At 50.0% G+C, this 23200-nt stretch overlaps 2 protein-coding genes across 7 annotated transcripts in view; one reads left to right on the forward strand and one right to left on the reverse strand.

Moving 5' to 3' along the window:
* OGG1 (8-oxoguanine DNA glycosylase) overlaps positions 1–23200 on the reverse strand; it is a 34539-nt gene that overhangs the window by 4347 nt on the left and 6992 nt on the right. The window contains exon 7 of one of the 5 annotated variants that reach the window (XM_024244781.2): positions 12461–12858. The exons of 1 other annotated variant lie outside the window; for it this stretch is intronic. In XM_024244781.2, the coding sequence (XP_024100549.2) occupies positions 12805–12858 (54 nt within the window). In that variant the 3' untranslated portion in view covers positions 12461–12804. Of the gene's footprint in view, positions 1–12460; positions 12859–13476; positions 14310–20824; positions 21470–22700; positions 23045–23200 lie in introns of those variants that run through there. 3 more of the 5 variants (XM_009238729.4, XM_054551820.2, XM_002813474.6) reach the window with 3 other exon arrangements.
* CAMK1 (calcium/calmodulin dependent protein kinase I) lies at positions 12355–22763 on the forward strand. 2 transcript variants are annotated; one of them, XM_054551824.2, is made up of 11 exons: positions 12355–12463; positions 14228–14359; positions 16903–16977; positions 17064–17202; positions 18358–18484; positions 18579–18654; positions 19361–19473; positions 20375–20453; positions 20550–20637; positions 22262–22379; positions 22487–22763. In XM_054551824.2, the coding sequence occupies exons 1-11, from the start codon at positions 12381–12383 to the stop codon at positions 22567–22569; spliced, it is 1113 nt and encodes a 370-aa protein (XP_054407799.1). In that variant the 5' UTR covers positions 12355–12380; the 3' UTR covers positions 22570–22763. The 2 variants fall into 2 exon arrangements, with proteins under 2 accessions (XP_054407799.1, XP_054407800.1); XM_054551825.2 differs by lacking the exon at positions 14228–14359 and having other exon boundaries at positions 12370–12463.

Raw genomic sequence — 23200 nt, forward strand, 5'->3', positions numbered from 1 at the left:
GTCCTGGGACAGAGTGGCCTTCACGGTTAGCCAATCTAGCAATTCTTCAGGGTCATCAAGTGTCCAGGTTTCTTTTTTTTTTTTTTTTTTTTTAAGTTCTAGGGTATATGTGCACAACGTGCAGGTTTGTTACATATGTATACATGTGCCATGTTGGTGTGCTGCACCCATTAACTCATCATTTACATTAGGTATATCTCCTAATGCTTTCCCTCCCCCCTCCCTCAAGGGTCCAGGTTTCTTCGGGGTCACCACACTGCCCTCCACAGTGTCGACCTCTGCCTAAGATGAGTCCTTCTCTGGCTGTAGTGTGGCAGTGGAGCAGTTGGGGCCAGATGCTTCCTCATTTACATCCAGCACAGGAGGGAGCCGGAGCCAGCGGGCTTCCATGGCCCACCTACAGAAGCAAGAAGCCTTTTCCCAGATACCATCATGTTTCAGTGGCTCAAACTCAGTCTCACATGCCCATTCCTCAGTCACTGTGGCAAGGAAGACTGTAATGGGTTTACGCCAGTCAGAGTGGAGTTTGCTACTCCATCAAGGTGGTGGAGAGAGAGTAAAACCTAACAAGATCTGAGTAGGAAACGGGGAAGTGAGTGCTAGATAGGCCACCGACAACGACTCTTCCACAGCTGGGGCAGGAAGCTTGGCCTAAGGGACACAGATGAATAAATATGCTCTGGTACCTGCCTCAAGTTGTTCCCAGACTGGTCTGAGAGAATCAGGGAATAATTTGCAATTTACTGTGGGACGGTTGAGGTCCATGCAGGAGAGAAGGGAGGGTAAGGTTCCTTAAGGAAGTGACCTATGAACTGAGCCATAAAGAAGGAGGGCGAACACGGCCAACATTCTCGTATACCCAGCACCTCTCTGTTGGAGAAATGTTCCTTCCCCATCACACATGGTTCTTGTCCAACTGCCAAACCAGGGTGCACACATGACCCCAGCTTGGCCAGTCAAGTGCCAATCCCTCTAGCCACAACGATTAGTCCCAGAGGCAGGCATGTAACCCAAGCTGGGTCACTCAAGGCCCTCCATAAGATTGCTCTGTGGATGCTGAGAGGAGAGTTTCACTTCTTTTTGGACCATAAACCATAGACTATAAGCTCAGACTACCCCAGTGACCTGCTCTCCTCCCATGGGGGAAAACCTGCTTGAGAATAAAGCCAGCTCAGAAAAGCAGAGCCAGGAGATGGAGAAGTGCTGCATCCAGCTATTCTTGAAGCCACCGGATCCTCCCTTAGACTTCCCACATATATCAGCCCACAAAGGCTTCTTTTGGCTTAAACTAGTTTGCTTTAGAGTTTTGTGATTTGTAACTAAAAAAGGCCGATTACAAGTGAATTTTGGCAAAAAGAAAGATGAAGTAGGATCCTGAGAGAGAGGACAGCATGAGGCCCTGCCTCCCACTAGGTGCTGGGCCAAGCTGCTGCAATTTCTCAGTGACTCATTGTCCCCAGGTTGCTCACAGCCTTCTCAGAGAGAAAAGACACCCACACATGCAATGATGAGAAACCAACTCCAATCATAATGATAATGCAATGAAATGCTCAGTAAATGTTAGTATGTACCAGGCATTGTTCTGAACTCATTCAACTACCTAATATTATGGGGTAGGTATCAGCTGCCCCATAATAACATCCCATTTACAGATGAGGAAACTGAGGCTTAGGAGGTTACATACCTTGCTTTGTCAAGCAATTGAGTGGTTGAGCCAACATTCAAACTCAGGCCATTTGGCTTGCAGAGAGAGCCTCTTCATTACAACTCACTGGGGCCCCACTCCCATTACAGTGTATGTGAATGGTACTCCCTATAATTGGGCAGTGCCCAACCTGTGCAGCCATACATGGCAGCTCTGCTTGAAGACCCCCTCCTCTTAACCACTCACTTCCATGTTCACTGGGCCACACCATAAGTGTGGTGGGTGTTGTTGGTAGAGAGTTCCAAGAACAGAGACAGTTTTGCGGAGGAGGTGGGATGAGAGCTGACATCCCAAAATTGGATGGAATTGTGAAAGAAGGAAGACAGATATAAATAGAAAGAAGAACCCTAGAAGACCGACTGGGCCTGGTTCACCAGAGAAGAAACTTAACTTTCAAGGATCAGTCATGAGCACTCTAGCTGTTTTCTGTTGCATACCTACTATCTGCCTGGCACTGTGCCAGGCCCTTTACCCACCCCTCCTATCTGATGCTCACCATGCACCTCCAAGGAGAGTAATATTCCAGCCTGCAGATGACACAGAGACTCAAAGAGATGCTGTGTCTTGCTGAGGCCATGCAGCCTCGATGCAGGAATAGTTGCTGCCCCAAGGTAGCACCATCCCTGGCAGAGTTCTTACAATCATATCAGTGTCTGCTGGAGCCAAAAGATGCCTCCTTTATGAGTGTGGAGGAAGCTGGGTTGTCATGAGGAGGGTGGATTAGTTCCAGTACCTCAAGTCTCCAAATTTAATTCAAAACAATTCTGATTCCTTATCACTAGTTTGGAGGCAAAGCCTTTTGTGTCTTGGCCCTAGAAAGCATCTATCTTGCACAACATGGTCTCCCCAGAGTCCCAAATGCCTTACAGCTGACTTTCAGCAACACCAGGGTGAGTGAGAACAGGGAGGGTGAGCTCTGACCCACAGTAGGTCCCCAGCCCCTGTCTGCTCCTGAGTACTCTGGGCACCGAGTGCTCTGGGTCCCAGTTGGCTCCTGCTGAAAAGAAAGTGATGGCAGGAGCTTTGTGGAAATGTGGTCGGGGAGTAAATTTATTTCTTGGCCTGGGGCTCAGGACTCAATGGAAAGAACCAAGTCCAGTGGACTGTAACTCACTGGTTTAGGTATCAATAAACTCTCCATTTCTTCTCTTCACCTACCTAATTACCCTATTCACTTATTCACTCCATCCACACACCTCCACTTCTTCATTATACTTTTGTTCCCTCTTTCAGTGACCCAGTCGCCATGGCTGAGAGCTATGGAGGTGACTAAGGCTCCAGAGATGGGGACACACTAGACGGACAATCAAAACACTAGGCCACAAGAGCAATAAGAAGACTGTGCAGGCCAGGCATGGTGGCTCACGCCTGTAATCCCAGCACTTTGGGAGGCCGAGGCGGGCGGATCAAGAGGTCAGGAGATCGAGATCATCCTGGCTAACACGGTGAAACCCTGTCTCTACTAAAAATACAAAAAATTAGCTGGGCGTGGCGGCGGGTGCCTGTAGTCCCAGCTACTCAGGAGGCTGAGGCAGGAGGATGGCGTGAACCTGGGAGGCGGAGCTTGCAGTGAGCCGAGATCGCGCCACTGTACTCCAGCCTGGGCAACAGAGCAAGACTTCATCTCAAAAAAAAAAAAAAAAAAAAAAAAAAAAGAAGACTGTGCATAGTTGGCAGGGACCTGGGGCAGAGAAAGACTTAACAACAGCTTAGAGGGTCAGGAAAGGCTTCAGAGAGGATGTGGAAAGAAAATTGCTGGGCGGAAGATAACATTCCAGACAAAAGGAGCAAGGCACAGAGGTGTGAACAGCTGGCCTGCTTAGAGAGAAGTGAGAACTGCAGTGTGACTGGAGCCCTGGGTGTGTGGAGGGGAAAGGAAAGGATAAGAGATGAAGCTAGAAAGTAGGTTGAAGACCAGGCTGGGCACGGGTTTGAATGGCAGATTAAAGAGCATGGACTTTATTCTCTAGACAATGGTGCTCCAAGTGTGGTCCCTGGACTGCCAGCAACAGCATCACTTGGGAACTTGATAAAAATGCAAATTCTCAGGCCACAGACCTACTGAATCAACAGCTCTGGGTGTATAGTCGGGCGCTGTGGCTCACACCTGTAATCCCAGTACTTTGGGATGCCAAGGAAGGCGGATCATCTGAGGTCAGGAGTTCAAGACCAGCCTGGCCAATATGGTGAAACCCTGTCTCTACTAAAAATACAAAACGTAGCCAGGCATGGTGGCATGCACCTGTAATCCCAGCTACTTGGGAGGCTGAGGCAGGAGAATTGCTTGAACCTGGAAGGTGGAGGTTGCAGTGAGCAGAGATCACACCACTGCACTCAAGCCTGGGCAACAGAGTGAGACTGTCTCAAAAAAAAAAAAAAAAAAAAACCTCTGGGTATGGGGCATAGCCTTACATTATATTATAACATGCCTTCTAGGTGATTCCTGGTGCATATTAAAGTTTGAGTATCACATTCTGAGGTAACAGGGAGCCACGGGTGGTTTGTGAGCAGACTAGTGTCATAATAGCATTCTGAATCAGAAAGCACTCTCAGAGCAGCATAGAGGCTGGACTAATGAGAAGTGAGGGTGAAGTTGGTGCAAAGAAATACAAGTGAGATGGGGAATGTGGCAGACTGGTAGATGTCCTCCAAAATCTGTTTCAGTAATATCTCATGTGGAAACTGGAATCATACATTGAAAATACTCTCCATACATTTGATAGCAAATGGAAATTAAGTTTCACATGGTGATTTCTTATCAAAACCTTTAATCAAAAGCTCAGGGCATATTGTTTTTTTGTTTTTTGGGGGTTTTTTTTGAGACAGGGTCTTGCTCTGTCACCCGGGCTGGAGTGCAGTGGCATAATCTAAATCACTGCAACCTCAGCCTCCCAGGTTCAAGTGATTCTCCTGCCTCAACCTCCCAAGTAGCTGGGGTTACAGGCGTGTGCCACCACGCCCAGCTAATTTTTGTATTTTTAGTAGAGACAGGGTCTCACCATGTTGGCCAGGCTGGTCTTGAACTCCTGGGCTCAAGTGATCCTCCTGCCTCGGCCTCCCAAAGTGCTGGGATTATAGGCATGAGCCCAACCAAAAAAAAAAAAAAAAAATTACTCAAACATCTTGGAGCATATAGCCTTGTCCTAATTTAGGATTACTTCCCTGCAATTGATTGCCAGAAGAGGAGTCCCTGAATCAAAAGGCCTCGACATTATTTAAGCCTTTGATGCATATTGCCAAATTGCTTTCCAAAGGATCTTTAGCAAATCATTTTCCCACCAGAATGTAGGACTACTCATTCCTCACATCAACATCAGCCTTCAGTGTTACCAGCTTTTTAAACTTCAAATTTGAAAGGCTGCAAATGACCTTTTATTTTGTACTCTTTTGTATTACTAGTGAGATACAAAATGTCCTGTGTTTATTGTGTTTTATCTGTATCCTTTGACCATTTATTGGGTTCTTACTGTTTGTTATCAATCCAGTGTGCTGTTTATATAATAAATATATTAAGCCATTGTCTATAAAACATTTCCCCAGTCTGAAGTTTGCCTTTAATTTTTGGCTACCATTTCGGAGTAGAGTAGGGTTTTCACTTTTTGAAAAAAAGTAAAAAAAAAAAGTAACAAAAGTTAATGGTTTTTTTTTGTTTTGTTTTTAGACAGAGTCTGGCTCTGTCATTCTGGCTGGAGTGCAATGGTGCAATCTTGGCTCACTGCAGTCTCCGCCTACCAGGTTCAAGTGATTCTCCTGCATCAGCCTCCCGAGTAGCTGGGACTACAGCATGTGCCACCACACCTGGCTAATTTTTGTATTTTTAGTAGAGATGGGGTTTCACTATGTTGCCCAGTCTGGTCTTGAACTCCTGACCTCAGGTGATCCTTCTGCCTTGGCCTCCCAAAGTGCTGGGATTCAGGAGTGAGTCACCACGCCCAGCCAAAGAATTTAAAAAAATAAACCTGTCCATCTTTTCCTTGTTATTTCTTCCATTTTCTCTAATCTTAGTTAACTACTCACTCTTTCAATAGCTTCTTTTCTATCAGGTTCAAGAATTCATGGAGGCCAGCCATACTGGCTCACGCCTATAATCCCGGCACTCTGGGAGACCGAAGCAGGAGGATCACTTGAGTCCAGAGTTCCAGAGAAGTCTGGGCAACAGAGGGAGTAGAGAACCGATCTCTACAAAAAACAAAAAACTAAAAAAAATTAGCCAGGTATGGTGGTACACACCTGTAGCCCCAGCTACTCTGGAGGCTGAGGTGGGATGATCACTCCAGCCTGGGAGGTCAAGACTGCAGTGAGCCATGATGGTGCTGCTGCACTGCAGCCTGGGTGACAGAGTGAGACCCTGTCTCAAAAAATAATAATAAATAAATAAATAAATAAAAGAATTGATGGAGATGTCTGCACTGTTTAGCCATTTTTTTAAAAAAACAAAGAAAGAAAGATTATCCTCCTTTTCCCTGAGAACATTTGACTTTCCTTGACTCACCTTTTTTTTTTTTTTTTTTTTGAGACGGAGTCTGGCTCTGTTGCCCAGGCTAGAGTGCAGTGGCGCGATCTCGGCTCACTGCCAGCTCTGCCTCCAGGGTTCATGCCATTCTCCTGCCTCAGCCTCCCGAGTAGCTGGGACTACAGGCGCCCGCCACCACGCCTGGCTAATTTTTTGTATTTTTAGTAGAGATGGGGTTTCACCGTGTTAGCCAGGATGATCTCCATCTCCTGACCTCGTGATCCGCCCGCCTCGGCCTTCCAAAGTGCTGGGATTACAGGCGTGAGCCACCGCGCCCGGCCTTGACTCACCTTTTTAAAAATTATTATTTATTTATTTTTTTTGAGACGGAGTCTCGCTCTGTCACCCAGGCTGGAGTGCACTGGCACGCGGTCTCTGCTCACTGCAAGCTCTGCCTCCCGGGTCCACACCATTCTCCTGCCTCAGCCTCTTGAGTAGCTGGGACTACAGGCGCCCGCCACCACGCCTGGCTAATTTTTTGTATCTTCAGTAGAGACGGGGTTTCACCATGTTAGCCAGGATGGTCTTGATCTCCTGACCTCATGATCCACCCGCCTCGGCCTCCCAAAGTGCTGGGATTATAGGCGTTAGCCACCGCGCACGGCCACCTTTTTTTTTCCGAGATGTAGTCTTGCTGTGTCGCCCAGGCTGGAGTACAATGGTGCAATCTCAGCTCACTGCAACTTCCGTCTCCTGGGTTCAAACAATTCTCCTGCCTCAGCGTCCCAAGTAGCTGGGGCTACAGGTGCATGCCACCATGCCCAGCTAATTTTTGTATTTTTAGTAGAGACGGGGTTTCACCATGTTGGCCAGGCTGGTCTTAAACTCCTGACATCAGATGATCTGCCCACCTTGGCCTCCCCGTGCCTGGCCCTTCACTCACTTTTTGATTAGTACCTTGAAATGTGCTCATCGGGACTGGGGGCTGCAGAAGGATGTATATGTATATGCATCCAAAACATCTGGAAGAATTGTACTAAAAATGTGAACACTGGTTGTCTCTGGTTGGTAGGGGCCCGGCTGAGAGGGTTGTGTTATTCTTGCTTCCTTTGCACCCCTAATTCCTTTGGACAAGATACCTCTTCCATTCCTTATGGCTGCCCATTACAGTACACTTGCTCAATATAGCACCCTAATTCTCCTGGCAACAGTTTTGGAGGCCGAGGGGTGAACATGTCACTCTATCACTCAAGCAGAGCCAGAGTCCTTCCCTGAGAATGAGATAGGAAATTGGGAGGATGCTTTCCTTCCACTGTGTTTAATTGGAAAGCTGGGGCTGCCTCACTCCATGTTTCCTGCCAACTAGAAGATCACTCTGGAGAGAAAAAGAGGCCAACGTGTGAAGAGAAATCAAGACAAGGAGAGAGGAGGGAAGACAGAGAAAGCAAATCCTATGAGTACTACATCTCCAGTTTCAGTCTCCAAGCCCCTAATCTCTGGTGTTTTTCCTGCAGTCTTGTGCCAGCTATTGTGAACTATAGATTCCTCTTGGATGAAGCTGGTTTAGGTTGGGATTCTGTCACTTGGGAAGTGAAAGAATCTCAACAGTTAGTCTGTGTGTGTTTTTAATATATTATGGAATTTTCCTGCAATGACCATGTATCACTTGTTCAATAGAAATACTAAAAAAGTAAAGATAATGTGTTTGTTAAAGAAAAGAAAACACGAGGCCTCTCAGAAATGCTCAAAAGCAGGAAAAATGAAAAGCACACCATAGAAGCTGTACAAGTCAGCTGGGCGCGGTAGCTCATGCCTGTAATTCCAGCACTTTGGGAGGCTGAGGCAGGTGGATCACCTGAGGTCAGGAGTTCAAGACCAGCCTGACCAACATGGTGAAACCCCCATCTCTACTAAAAATACAAAAATTAGTTGGGCGTGTTGGTTCATCCCTGTAGTCCCAGATACTTGGGAGGCTGAGGCAAGAGAATTGCTTGAACCCAGGAGGCAGAGGTTGCAGTGAGGCGAGATGGCACCATGGCACCATTGCACTCTAGCCTGGGCAACAGAGGGAGACTCTGTCTCAAAAAAAAAAAAAAAAAAAAAAAAAAGAAGTTGTACAAGTCCTCGAAAGGACAGAGGTCATCTTATCATCCAGGGGGTGTTGTCATCAAGATGAACAGGAATTTGTTCATCTTGAGCTAGAACCCCTAGCTCAGTGGGTGTGCTTGGTGGGTATAGGGGAGAGTGGGGGCTCAGCCCTGAGCAGGAAATATATTTTTCCATGAACTAAGGAGTCTGAGATACTGAGATTTGGAAGAGGGATCCCTTAACCCCTCGTCCCTGGCCAAATCAAGTCCTCTCTCTGAGTCTCAGTTTACACTGAGTCTAGCTCTCATGTTTTGAATAGTGTTCTAGGCACTTCATATCATTATCTGATAGAATTCTCAGAACTCTGAGTCAATCTTCAATATTCCCATGTTCCTGAGTAAGAAACTGAGGTTCGGAGAGGTAACGCATGACCAGGATCAGTTAGACTCCAAAGCCTTTCTAGGAACCTCAGCTATCTTCCTCTCTCCTCTGTAAGATGGGCATAATAAATTGGCCAGGTGCAGTGGCTCATGCCTGTAATTCCAGCACCTTGGGAAGCTGATTGGGGAGGATTGCTTGAGCCCAGGAGTTTGAGACCAGCCTGGGCAATATAGTGAGACCCCCATCTCTACAAAAAATAAAAAAGTTAGCCAGGTGTGGTGGCACGCACCTGTAGTCCCATCTACATGGGAGGCTGAGGTAGGAGGATGACTTGAGCCCAGGAGTTTGAGGCTGCAGTGGGCCGTCATCATGCCATTGCACTCCAGCCTGGGTGACAGAGCAAGACCGTGTCTTAAAAAAAAAAAAAAGAAAAAGAAAAAAAGAAGAAAGAAAGAAAGGAAAGAAAGAAAGAAAGAAAGAAAGGAAAGAAGGAAGGAAGGAAGGAAGGAAGAAAGAAAGAAAGGAAATGAGTTGGGCATAAGCACTGTTCTCTCCCCATCACCAGCTGGAACATGCAGGAATTCAGGAGTAGGGAGTGGCACTTGGAGGCCCTTGGAGGTGGAGTGGGGTCCCAAGCAACGTGCCTCCTCCGGCTGCCCCCAGTTCAGCCCCATCTCCAATTCCTGCGAGTTGCTCCCCCCGCCCCCTCTTTCCACTGGGCACCAAATTTCTTCCCAAGGAAGGCCTTGAGCAAACCGACCTTTGGTCCCTTTCCTGCCGTCCTAGCTGCGGGCTCTCTCCCCTAACCTGGCCCCCAGCCATCAAACTCTGGATCCCCGCCAGTCACGTGACACCTTGGTCCTTTTTGGCCTTTCCTTCAGGATCCCGATTTAACTTCCTCCTCCCCAATTCCCTCTGCCCCCAATACCTCTAGGCATCACCACCCGCTCTGAGGAGCAAGTGTCTGGGACTGAAGCCTCAGCTTCATCTTGCAGAGGAACCGGGGCTTCAGTCTTGCCACCTGTCAAGTGGGGCCCCCACCCTGCGACCACCTCCACTCTCTTCATTGCCTAGTCTTGCCCGGTCCTTCCCCACTCCCTCACTCCCCCATCCCCCACCAGACTCCCGTGCAGTTCCGAGGGCCTGTTTCCTTTCAGGGCACGGAGAAGGGCGACAGAACCCTAAGGGAGGTCGCAGAACTGGGCTGAAAGAAAATCCACCAGGCCACAGGGTGAGTTTGGGCGGCCTCTAGCTTCAGACAGACGGGGTTCGAATCCTGCTTTGCTTCCGACCACCTGCTGATTTGAAAATCATCTCTCCGGGCCTCAGTTGTCCCCTCTGTGAAATGGAGCCCCGCTTAAGACCAAGGGCGGGAAGCGTTTAGCAGGAGATCTCCGACCAGAAGCAGGGAGATGGCCTCCACCCGTGCTCCTTCCCCAGCTTTGGAGCGGCGCCTCGCCTCCCAATCCCGGGTCCCTCCGCCGCAGGCTCCTCCTCCACTGACATCAGAGCCGCAGGCGGGCGGAGAGAGCCGCCGAGCCGAGCCGAGCCGAGCCGAGCCCCAGCCCCAGCGAGAGAGCGGGCAGCTGGCCCAGGCGCGCAGCGGTGAGGACCGCGGCCAGAGCTCGGCGCCAACCACCGCGGGCCTCCCAGCCAGCCCCGCGGCGGGGCAGCCGCAGGTACAGCCGGGCCCCCCGATCCCTGCACCCCTGGGCGCTGCGTGGGGGCGGTGGGGGCCCCTAGCCTCTGGGTATCCTTTCCCAAGGAGTGGCCACTGGGCACGCTCCCGGGCGGGCTGGACCCTGAGGGGCAGGGCTGGGCCTTTCTCCACCTCTGTCCCAGGCCCAGCAGGTGCCAGGCGAGCCTATGGGACACTGAGTGGGTAATAGAGAAGTGGGCCTGTGTGAGCGCCTTCAGCTGGGCCTGACTGTGGAAGGGCGTGGGCATTTGGAGGTATCCATGGGGTGGGGAGGCTTGCGGAGTGTACTGTCTTAGGACAGGCGTGTGGGTCAGACATGGGTGGAGGATCTGGGAATCTGTGTGTTTTTTGTTCCAGAGGGGTGTCCACGTGTTTTGTGTGCTGGTATTTGGCTCTCAGGGTCTTAAGTCAGAGTTAGGAGGGGGTGTACAATTGTGTACTGAGGATGTTTGGAGTTAGGTATGTAAGGACTTGGGGTTTGGTTTGGAATATAGGAGCTTCCAGGGGATGGGGTAGAGGAGCTGGAGGGTGTAGGGTACGTCTGGTATTATGAGGGTGTGTGTGTGTCTGGGTGTCATCTTGTGTGGGTGTGGGCGGATGTGTGTTTTGGGGTGTAAGAGGGAGCTGGGTGAGGGATGTTTGGATGGACAGGCAGGTGTTCGGGTGCAGGGCTGTCTGGGGCACTGTGTGGTGTGGACATGTGTGCTGATGTCTGGGAGTACATGTATGATCAGGTGTCACGGGATCTGGATACAAGGCGTACTGGATCTGGGAGGCAGGTGTTTGAGTTCAGGGCTGTGGAGGGGGCTTGGTGTGGCGTGTCTGCTACAGGGATGTGTGTGGATCTGTGAGGGTTGTATTTGGTAGGCCTCCATGTGGGTTTCAGACTCTGCCTCTAGAGCTTACACTCGAGTCTCCTTTCCTAGAAGATTCTGCCCCTGGATGGGTGGGCAGGGTCCCCTGGGAAAAAGGTCCTGTTCCAGGAGTGGAATCTCACACCAGAGGCCCTAGTCAGGGCACCTTCTCCTCATCCTCCCTTAGAGAAAAAGAGAGAAGGAAAGTGCTCTCCCTGAGGTCACAAAGCATGCTGGGCTCTGTTTTGGCCTCATCTGTGGATGGGGTTGGGAGGCTGTGTTCTCTGAATGGGGCCCATTCTGGCTTCATATTGGAAGTACCAGCCAAGGCCATTCGATGGCCTTTGCCCTCAGCAAGCTTAGCTGGGGGCCCCAGGCCAGGTGTCATTTGGGCCTCTGGAGCCAGCCTCTACCTAACTCCAACCTCGGTCTCCCCATTCTTCATCTGATAAATGGGAGAACTCCTGCCCTCTCCTGCTGGATGAGACAGACCTCAGCAGAGGAAGGGCCAGGCTGGATAGGGTTAGATGGGGCCAGGAAGGGACAGAGTGAGTAGGACCATTTCTCAGGCTCCCGGGACCCAGATGGGGAGTCAGGAGGGAGAGGTCTGGGGAGCTCCAGCTGTGGCTGTTGTTGCTGTGGTAACAGTGCAGAAAGAGCTATTTAAAAACATGGCTGAGATATTGCTGGAAGCCCAGGCTGCTGGAAACCTGATTTCGGAGAGGCCAGGGAGTGGGGGGAAGGAGGAGGGAAAGGAGACACCCCAGCAATCCCCAGGGTGGGGTGGGGACATCACTAGTTCTGGGGACAGGGGGATCCTCCAGGCTTCTACCAGCTGCACTGGGGGTTTATCTGTTGTACTGCCAGAGGTCAGGGTTTCCCTAGGTGCTTGGATTTGGATAGGGGGAAAACTGGGAAGAGAACTAGAATAGATGAATGAACGAATGCATGACTTTGTTAAGTAAAGAATTTTGCTGCCACTGTGAAAGGTTTTTCTCTAGGCATGAGAATTTGCCGAATGTTGAATAAACAAATGAATGTTTGTTGAATGATTTTGTCAAATGGATGAATCAAGGATGAATAAATGCAGGTTGAATGACTGAATGGGGCCTGCAGTAAATTCCCAGAGGGCTGGGCTCTGCTGAGTCTCCTTCCATTCTCCTTACAGGAGCCCTGGCTGTGGTTGGGGGGCAGTGGGCCATGCCGGGGGCAGTGGAAGGCCCCAGATGGAAGCAGGCGGAGGACATTAGGGACATTTACGACTTCCGAGATGTTCTGGGCACGTGAGTCCAGGGCAGGATTGGGTGCTGGATGGCTGAGGGAGGCTGAGTCCAGGGTGGTGCTTCATCTGGTCAATTAATGCTTCCTGTTTCCCACAGCCCAGGCCCTGTGGCAGCACTATCTAGGGCCTAAACTGTCCCCAGCTTTTCACTTCTGGATGACAATGGGTGGGACAGGGGCTGCTCTTCCAGTAGCCCTGGGTTCTTGAAGAGAAAGAAGTCGGGAGAATGAAGGTGCCAGTCAGTCCATTTAACTTGCTGCCAAGAGCTAGGTGTTCTGGCCTAGGTTTGGGAACTGAGGCTGGAGATGGCTCTGTTCTTGGTGCTGGGAATGCAGAAATATCTCAAACCTGGTCTCTGTCCTTCAAGTTGATCCCAGACATGTGCAAGAGACAGACCTACAGAAAATGACAACAGGGTGTGTGCTGTTCTCCAATTAAGGTTGGGACTGAGGGCTTTGTGGAGCCCAGAGAGAGCTGTGCCTTCTGCCTGGGGGAAAACTTCCTGGAGAATGGGGCATTGGAGCTGGGGACTGAAGGATGGGTAGGTGTGCAGTTGTCAGAGAGGAAGGACATTCCAGGCAGAAGGAATAGCATAAACAAAGGCTTAGAGGCATGGTTCTATGTGGAGAGAGGTAGAGTGTGGTGGAGCTTAAAATCACAGGCTGGGGTGAGAGTGGAAAAAGGGGCTGGAGATGAAAGTGGGACAGTTTGTGTAGGGTCTTGGAAGCCAGGCCAGGGAGGCTGGATATTGTCCCATAGGCCACCGGGAGACACTTAAGACTTTTTGGCAGGTGTGCAATTCAGGATAGCCACTCTGGCCACAGCTTGGAGGGTAAATTGGAGAGGGACAGGACTGGAAACCAGTGATGAGGTTACTACAGTAACTAATTATCCCTGAGGATTGAAATTTCACCATGAGAGATGCTTTTCTTTGACTTATGACTTCTTATTCTCCCAGAGAAAGCAAACAGATGTGGAAAGAATACCCTAGCAAATCCTCCTTAATCAGTTAACTTTAGTTAAATAAGTTTATTTGTTCCTTTTTAAGAACTTGTTCTAAAGCACTGCTTCTTAAAGTTCAATGAGCATACAAATCACCTGAGGATTTTGTTAAACTGCAGATTCTGATTTAGTAAATTTGGGGCAGGGCCTAAAGTTTTGCATTTCTTTTTTTTGACCCAGGATCCAAAGCAGTAGAGATTTTGCATTTCTAAAAAAGTTCCCAGTTGATGCTGATGGTTCTTTAAGGTTCTAAAGGGTATTAAATTAGCCATGACTCAAATTAGCAGAAAAAGGGATGAACCAACTGTACACACAATCAAAAAGCCCAGGGGTGGACTTCAGGCATGGCTGGATCCAGAGGGCCACATAATGTTATCAGGAAATGTCTTTGGCCATTTCTCAGGTTGGACTTCCTTTGTGTTAATTTCATTCCCAAGCAGCCTCTCCCCAGGTGGTGGCAAAGATGATCGCCATTAGCTCCAGGCTTACATCCTACCAGCTCAACAGGAGACTCATTCTCAAAGTGCTAGTAACCTGGCTTGCATCACATGACCAATTACTGTGGCCAGGGGAGAGGCTACTTTGACTGGCCAGGCCTGGGTCATGTGACCACCTCTGGAGCCAGGGGATGGACGAGTGACTAGGGGAGGGTCATCCACATCCTTGGTCCAGCAGTGGTCACAGAACCCATAGGGAATGGAGGAGAGGCTGGAGGGAAGCTGAGGTTCCAGTTCTTCACCTTGTGAATCCCCTCTCCCGATAGGGGGGCCTTCTCGGAGGTGATCCTGGCAGAAGATAAGAGGACGCAGAAGCTGGTGGCCATCAAATGCATTGCCAAGAAGGCCCTGGAGGGCAAGGAAGGCAGCATGGAGAATGAGATTGCTGTCCTGCACAAGTGCGTGGGCTACAGCCTTTCCCTGCCCCAAGCTGACCCTGCCTTGGCCCTCCCATCCTCCTCCTTCCCTGCTTTGGACAAATCATTTAAACTCTCTAAGCCTTAAATTGACCCTTTATAAAATGGGGATCACAATTTCCACTTGGCAGGGTTGTGGGGAACATCAGAAGTCCTTTATTTCAAGTGCCTGGCACAACAGCTAACATGTCAGATGTGATGGAGATGCCAGTGCTTAGTAACAGGGGTTTAACTGTTCAATCAGGTGTAAAGATCCATCCTGAATATGGCTTGGACCCACATATCTCAGTTGGTGTTGTCTCTGGACCTACCTCAAGTTCCCCTCACATATTAAAACCACTCAGCAAGTTTAAAAATGACTGTCTGCTGACCCCCTGACTAAATCTACAACCAACTTGTCTATGAATTGCTCATGCTGATATGAAAGCTCCTGTCCTCACTGGAAAACTTACAGAGAATCATTTCCAATCTCTCCCCTGAGCTTCCAACCACCCTGGGCAGATAATTTTTTTTTTTTTTTTTTTTTTGAGATGGAGTCTCACTCTGTTGCCCTGGCTGGAGTGCAGTGATGCAATCTTGGCTCACTGCAACCTCTGCCTCCCAATTCTCTTGCCTCAGCCTCCCTAGTAGCTGGGATTACAGGCACCTGCCACCACGCCTGGCTAATTTTTGTATTTTTAGTAGAGATGGGGTTTCGCCACATTGGCTAGGCTGGTCTCGAACTCCTGACCTCAGGTGATCCGCCCGCCTCGGCCTCCCAAAGTGCTAGGCATGAGCCACCACACCCAGCTCCTGGGCAGAGCATTTCTAATAAGACCCAGAGAGGACAGGGATTTGTATACAGTCACATGGCAAGTTTGTGGCAGAGCTGAGCCTTCCTCATCATCAAGATCAATTATCGCCTGACCAACACGGAGAAACCCTGTCTCTACTAAAAATACAAAATTAGCCGGGCGTGGTGGCACATGCCTGTAATCCCAACTACTTGGGAGGCTGAGGCAGGAGAATTGCTTAAACCCGAGAGGTGGAGGTTGTGGTGAGCCGAGATCACACCGTGCATTGCACTCCAGCCTGGGCAACAAGAGCAAAACTCCATCTCAAAAAAAAAAAAAAAAAAAACCCGCCAGGTGCAGTGGCTCACGCCTGTAATCCCAGCACTTTGGGAGGCTGAAGTGGGCAGATCACCTGAGGTGGGGATTTCCAGACCAGCCTGACCAACATGGAGAAACTCCGTCTCTACTAAAAATACAAAATTAGCTGGACGTGGTGGCGCATGCCTGTAATCCCACCTACTTGAGAGGCTGAGAAAGAAGAATCACTTGAACCCGGGAGGCAGAAGTTGCGATGAGCCAAGATCATGCCATTGCACTCCAGCCTGGGCAACACTCCAGCCTGGGCAACAAGAGTAAAACTCTGTCTCAAAAAAAGAAAAAAAGAAATCAATTACCATTATTGTTTCACTTACGAGTATTTACTGTGTGCCAGGCACTGTGCCAAGCACCTTACCTGCATTATCTCACATGATCCTGACTCCAGCTCTTTGAGGGAGGTACTACCATTGGCTTCATTTTACAGATGAAGAAACTGAGGCTCAGAGAGCTTACATTAAATCTAGCACCTACCCTGTACCAGGTGCTGGAGGAACAGTGGCAAGCAAGACAAAGCCTCTGGATTTGGGGAGCTTATGTCTGGTGGGGGAGGCTGACAAACGTGTAAACACAGAAAACTTTATATATATATATTTTTTGAGATGGAGTTTTGCTCTTGTTGCCCAGGCTGGAGTGCAATGGCATGATCTCGGCTCACTGCAACCTCTGTTTCCCAGGTTTAAGCAATTCTCGTGCCTCAGCCTCACAAATAGCTGGGATTACAGGCATGTGCCACCATGCCCGGCTAATTTTCGTATTTTTAGTAGAGATGGGTTTTCACCATGTTGGCCAGGCTGATCTCGAACTCCTGACCTCAAGTGATCCGCCTGCCTTGGCCTCCCAAAGTGCTGGGATTACAGGCGTGAGTCTCTGTGCCCAGCCAGAAAACTCTTAAGAGGTATGTATCAGGCTGGGTGCAGTGGCTCACTGGTGAAAAGATCTGCACCCAAATAGCATGTGACAGGGGCAGGATTTGGATCCAGGTCTGTGTATGCCAGAGCCCAGTGTTTAACCCTCTGCTCTCTCACCTTCTAAGAAATGGTAATAAACCATGGTAAGTTAGCTTTTCCCTTTGGGGACGAGATCCTTGGTTTGTCCTACCCAGGTTTGTAGGCAGTAGTCGGGGGTCGGGGGTGGCTGAGCTGTCTTGAGCTCTAAACCGCTGCTTTTTTTTTTTTTTTTTTTTTGAGACAGGGTCTTACTCTGTTGCCCAGGCTGGAGTGCAGTGGCTAGTCACAGGTGCAATCATAACAGACTGCAGCTTTGAACTGCTGGGGCCAAGTGATCCTCCTGCCTCAGCCTCCCAAGTTCCCAAGTAGCTTGGACTACAGGTGCACACCACCATGCCTGGCTAAACCACCTCATTTCTCCTTTCAGGATCAAACACCCTAACATTGTAGCCCTGGATGACATCTATGAGAGTGGGGGCCACCTCTACCTCATCATGCAGCTGTGAGTGGCCCCACTTCTGCCCTGCCCCCACACCTCTCCCAGCTGTCCCAACCCTCTTTGCCAGACTGCCCTATCCCCTGCTGCAGGGTGTCGGGTGGGGAGCTCTTTGACCGTATTGTGGAAAAAGGCTTCTACACGGAGCGGGACGCCAGCCGCCTCATCTTCCAGGTGCTGGATGCCGTGAAATACCTGCATGACCTGGGCATTGTACACCGGGATCTCAAGGTGGGGCTCAAGGGGGTGTGGTGAGCTAGGGTACCCAGGGGTGGGGCCTTTGCAAACCCCAAACTGTCTGACCTTGGGCAACTTTCACCCCCTCACTGAGCCTTGGATTTCCATCTACAAAGTGGATCTTGTAACCCTTAAACTGCCTCCTCCCATTCTAGTCCAGATACTCAAAGGAACACGAGTGAATTGTGCGGCATTTTATCCAAATAACATTTTGTCTTTTTCTGATTAAAAAAAAAAAAAATCTGGCCAGGCACGATGGCTCACGCCTGTAATCCCAGCACTTCAGGAGGCAGAGACGGGTGGATCACCTGAGGTCAGGAGTTCGAGACCAGCTTGGCAAAACCCTGTCTCTACCAAAAATACAAAAATTAGCCCGGCATGATGGCAGATGCCTGTAATCCCAGCTACTAGGGAGGCTGAGGCAGGAGAATCACTTGAACTCAGGAGGCAGAGGTTGCAGCAAGCTGAGATTGTGCCATTGCACTCCAGCCTGGGCGACAGAGCGAGCCTGGGTGACAGAGCGAGACTCCATGTCAAAAAAATAAATAAAAACAAAAAATCCTATTCCCCTTTTGTAGAAAACTTGGATGGGACAGCAAAACATAAAGAAAAAAGCCAGAAATCCCTGAAATCCTACTCCTTGGAAATAGCGATGGGGCTCACATTTAGCCGTACATCTCAATCTGTTCTAGAAGGGCACTTGGGGTGTGACATGCCTGGTTTTGAATTCTGGCTCTGCTACTCCCTAACTGTGGGTTCTTGGGTGAGTCGCTTTGCCTCCAAAGGCATCAGTTTCCTCATCTGTTAGGTGAGATTATACAGACTGGCCTAGCAGGGATGCAGTGAGGATGACATTAAATCAAGCACTAATCCAGGGTCTGGCATAAAATAAGCATTCACACATTTCTTTAGGGCTTTACAGTGCACACCTGAGGTTTACAGAAAGTTCCCTCCCACACCCTCTTGAGCCTTGTCCTTTCTGGAATTTTTGGCCTTCTTGAGAACTTTCTTGATTTTCTTATGGCAGCCATGAAGCCACAGTGGCTTTTGGGGATCCATTATTTCTCAGAAGGTGCTCAGAGCGGCAGAAGGTTCTACTAGCCTCTAACCATCTCTGATTGCCCCTTCTCTTTCCTCCTGCTCTTCAAGCCAGAGAATCTGCTGTACTACAGCCTGGATGAAGACTCCAAAATCATGATCTCCGACTTTGGCCTCTCCAAGATGGAGGACCCGGGCAGTGTGCTCTCCACCGCCTGCGGAACTCCGGGATACGTGGGTGCGGAGGGCCCTGGGCTGGGGCTGTGATGGTGGGGGGAACCAGGAGTTGAAGGGCAGAGATTTGCCACCACCATGTCCTCTTCCCTCCACAGCCCCTGAAGTCCTGGCCCAGAAGCCCTACAGCAAGGCTGTGGATTGCTGGTCCATAGGTGTCATCGCCTACATCTTGTAAGTGGGGCTTGGCCATGGTAGGCTGTGGCTCCAGAGTTGTCCTCTCGCCTACTTTCCTCTCTTCCTCCCTCTGCTCTCCCTCTGCCCTCCCTCCCTCTGCTCTCCCTCTTCCCTCCCTTCCTTCCTTCCACCAATCAATTACCAGTATTACTTCATTCAATAGATATTATGTTTCAAGCACTGTGCCAAGCAAGCACTGGGGTAAATTTAGCACAGCACAAACCAGACAAAGTGCCTGCCCTCAGGGAGCTGACTTTCTTTCTAGTAGGTAAGACAGACAATCAACAAGTAAATAAATCTACAAAATGATGTCAGGTGATAAAAATAAATACTGTGGAGAAACACCAAGCAGGGATAGGGAGACGGGGGTGATGCCATTTCAGTAGGGAGGTCAGGGAAGGGCTCACTGTGGAGGTGATGTCCGAGTGGTGAGGGAGCCAGACATTGGAGGTGTGGGGAAAGAGTGGCATAGGCAGAGGCAATGGCAAGTGCAAAGGCCCTGAGGAGGGGAAGATGGCGGCACATTCAAGGAACAGAAAGGATAATGTAGCTAGAACAGGAGTGAGCAGGCAGGGCTGGTAGAGTTTATAAAGGGGGAACTCCTTCCATGGGTCCTGCCTGACCCCTGAGACTGCCCCAGTGCTCCACCCCGGAGCCAATGGCACCCGAAAGTGGAAATGAGGATGAGTTTCTCCCTGCCCAGGCTCTGCGGTTACCCCCCCTTCTATGACGAGAATGATGCCAAACTCTTTGAACAGATTTTGAAGGCCGAGTACGAGTTTGACTCTCCTTACTGGGACGACATCTCTGACTCTGGTATTTGGGGCTTTGCCTTTTTCCCCTGGGCCCTGCCTCTGGTTCCTCCCTCACCTGCTTTGGGGGCGGTCTCCCTCCTGGCTTCCTTCTGTCGGATTCTCCAGCACCACACAAAGAGCTGTCTTTGAGACCAGACACCCTACCCCTTCTTCCTTCTGCTTGGGTACTTCCTTCTGCTTGGCTCCCAGAGTGAGAAACTAGGCATTCATTTGTTCAATCTTCAAACATAGTCTATTTGAAAATACCTCTCCCCTATTGACATCCTAATGTCTAAAACACTACCATAAACATTTTCATCCTCCTTTTGTGCCCCCTATTAAGAAGCAAACCTGTGAAGCTACTATCGTTTATCATCAGTGTGAATGCACTGAGATTAGTCAAGAACAACTTTTTTTTTTTTTTTTTGAGACACAGTCTTGCTCTGTTGCCCAGGCTGGAGTGCAGTGGCACAATCTCGGCTCACTGCAACCTCTGCCTCCCGGGTTGCAGCAATTTTCTGCCTCAGCCTCCCAAGTAGCTGGGATTATAGGCATCCACCACCATGCCCGGCTAATTTTTTTGTATTTTTAGTAGAAACAAGGTTTCACCATCTTGGCCAGGCTGGTCTTGAACTCCTGACCTCGTGATCCACCTGCATTGGCCTCCCAAAGTGCTGGGATTACAGACATGAGCCACTGTGCCTGGCCATATGTTTTTCTTAAGAGAGAAAGGAAAGAGCTGGAAGGCACGGGGTGGGAGGGCCTGAAGAAGGGCATAAGTCGGGTGGGGTGGGGCATGGACTGATTTGGCCTCTTTGTCTTGTTTTGATGCCAGGCCAGACCTGAGGGAGTGGGTATGCTCTTGGGGAGTACACAGGCACTACCATGCTGTCATTATCTTTGCTTTTGTCTTGGGGGTTTAGCCAAAGATTTCATCCGGCACTTGATGGAGAAGAACCCAGAGAAAAGATTCACCTGTGAGCAGGCCTTGCAGCACCCATGGTAAGAATTCACACAACCTGTGAGCTGGGGTGGGATTTGGGGCCCTCAGGTCTGCTTCTGCCCTCATAGGCAACCCACCACATAACCCCATCCTAGGATTGCAGGAGATACAGCTCTAGATAAGAATATCCACCAGTCGGTGAGTGAGCAGATCAAGAAGAACTTTGCCAAGAGCAAGTGGAAGGTGAGTCCATATCCCTAGTTCTGGTCCCAGCCTCCCCAGGACTCCTCCCCATCCCTACCCAGGCTCAGCTCGCACAGCACCTAGCACCAAGTTGGGCACACAGTAACTGCTTAGGGATCCTTACTGAAGGACTTCATTCATTCACTCTTTCATTCAACAAACACTCCCAACACCTTCTCTATTCCAGAGAGGGTCCCTCACCTCCAAGTCTAGAGGAAGAAGTCTGTAATTCTTCAGGAGGCATCTGATCCAGCCTATGGGGTCCGGGAAAGGTCATAAGAGTGGTGATGACCTGACAGAGCTGTCAGTTAAGTAGGAATTAGCGAGGCATAGTGGAATAATGTCTATAGCCATTCTGGGAAGTGCAAGTGCTAAGCCTGGCCAGACTGGAGGGGCTGAGGGGACTGAGAGGCAGGAGCCCAGTTTAGAGAAGCAGGTAGGGTCCAGGCCTCTTAGGGCCTCATATGCCACAGAGGAGTACCAACTTGATCCTGAGGGCACTGAGGAGCCCCAGAAGAATCTTAGGCAAGTATTTGCTGCATAGAAAGGGCTCTCAGGGCCAGGCATGGTGGCTCACGCCTGTAATCCCAGCACTTTGGGAGGCCGAGGTAGTTGGATCTCCTGAGGTCAGGAGTTCAAGACCAGCCTGGCCAACATGGCAAAACCCTGTCTCTACTAAAAATAAAAGAATTAGCCACACATGGTGGTGCGTGCCTGTAATCCCAGCTACTCGGGAGGCTGAGGCAGGAGAATTACCTGAACCTCGGAGATGGGGGTTGCAGTGAGCTGAGATCGCGCCACTACACTCCAGCCTGGGCGACAAAGTGAGACTCTACCTCAAAAAAAAAGAAAGAGCTCTCAGGATGCAGAGAATGGCATGGAGTAAAGACTGGGTGACCCATTAGGAGTCTATGGCAGAGATACAGTCAGGAGATGGTAAGGGTTTGGAACCACGGTAGTAGCAACAGGGGGTAGAGAACAGTGGTTGGTACAGGAGTCATTTAGGAGGTAAAACTGACAAGACATGATGATGCAATGGAAGTTGGGGGAAAGAGATGTCAAGGGCTGGCCCAAGACTGTGGCTGGGAACAGAATGGATGGTGGTGGTACCATGACTGAGATGGTTATCACAGGGACAGAAACATGTTTTGGGGGGGTTGTTTTAGTTTTAGACATGGTGAATTTGAGGGGTGTGTGGGACACCTAGGTGGAGATGTTGAATAGAGACACACCTGGGCAAGCTACTTCAGCTTTCTGTGCCTCAGTTTCCTCCTTTGAAAATGATAATAGTACCTACCTCAAAGACTTTCATGAAGATTAAATGAATTACTATGTAAAGTGCTTAGAGCAGTGCCTGACATACAGTGCTATAGTGTTTGCTATTACATATTAATATTAATTATAGTTATGTTTCTATTTATATATATGGATACACATACATCTAACATATGTGCGTGTGTGTGTGTAAATATATAATAAAGCCTTGTAGAGGTTTTTGGGGGGCTTTAGGGGAATCAATAAAATAACTCCTGAATGAAAATAACAGAACAATTCCAAGAATCCCACTGCGTACCTGCCCCATGACTTGACTCTCTCAAAAGTCCTTTCTCCCCTCTCCCTACAGCAAGCCTTCAATGCCACGGCTGTGGTGCGGCACATGAGGAAACTACAGCTGGGCACCAGCCAGGAGGGGCAGGGGCAGACGGCGAGCCATGGGGAGCTGCTGACACCAGTGGCTGGGGGTGAGGAGCGGGTTCTGCAGAAGGGCATGGGTGGTCCACAAAGGCGCACCCGGGCTGGAGTGGAGGGCCTGCCCCTGCGGCCAGCTCTGTTCTCTCTTCCCATGCAGGGCCGGCAGCTGGCTGTTGCTGTCGAGACTGCTGCGTGGAGCCGGGTGCAGAACTGTCCCCCACACTGCCCCACCAGCTCTAGGGCCCTAGACCTCGGGTCAGGATCTTCTGCGTGGGAGGGCTTGGGGGCAGCCTGCTCCCCTTCCCTCCCTGAACCGAGAGTTTCTCTGCCCTGTCCCCTCCTCACCTTCTTCCCTACCACTCCTCACTGCATTTTCCATACAAATGTTTCTATTTTATTGTTCCTTCTTGTAATAAAGGGAAGATAAAACCATCCTTAGCGCTGTCTCCCCCAATATCCCCCACCCCATCTTGTGCAAACTGACTGCTTGATTTGGGGGTGCCTGGCCTTTGGGGTAGTCGCAGGGAGGTCCCTCCCCAACATGAGACTGGGTGGGGATGGGGAGAGAGAAGTGGGGAATGGAGGGGAAGGTGCTTGGGGAATTCCTTTGTCCAGGGTGCCCCATCTAGCCTTCCGGCCTTTTGGAACCCTTTCTGCGCTTTGCTGGTGGCTCCTGAGCACAGCGGGATTGGCGCAGGTCGGCACTGAACAGCACCTGTGGGAGGGTGGAGTCTGTGTGGGAAGGAGGGTACACTGGGGTCAGGGCTGGTGGGACTAGTGACAGTGTTGGGAGGTGGAAGAGTCCTTGGGGAACAGGGCCGAAGGCAATGAGAGTCCACTGGGGTTTGGACAGGGGACCTTTAGGGCCACC

This window comes from Pongo abelii, chromosome 2 (genome assembly GCF_028885655.2).
Source record: "Pongo abelii isolate AG06213 chromosome 2, NHGRI_mPonAbe1-v2.0_pri, whole genome shotgun sequence".
NCBI lineage: Eukaryota > Metazoa > Chordata > Mammalia > Primates > Hominidae > Pongo > Pongo abelii.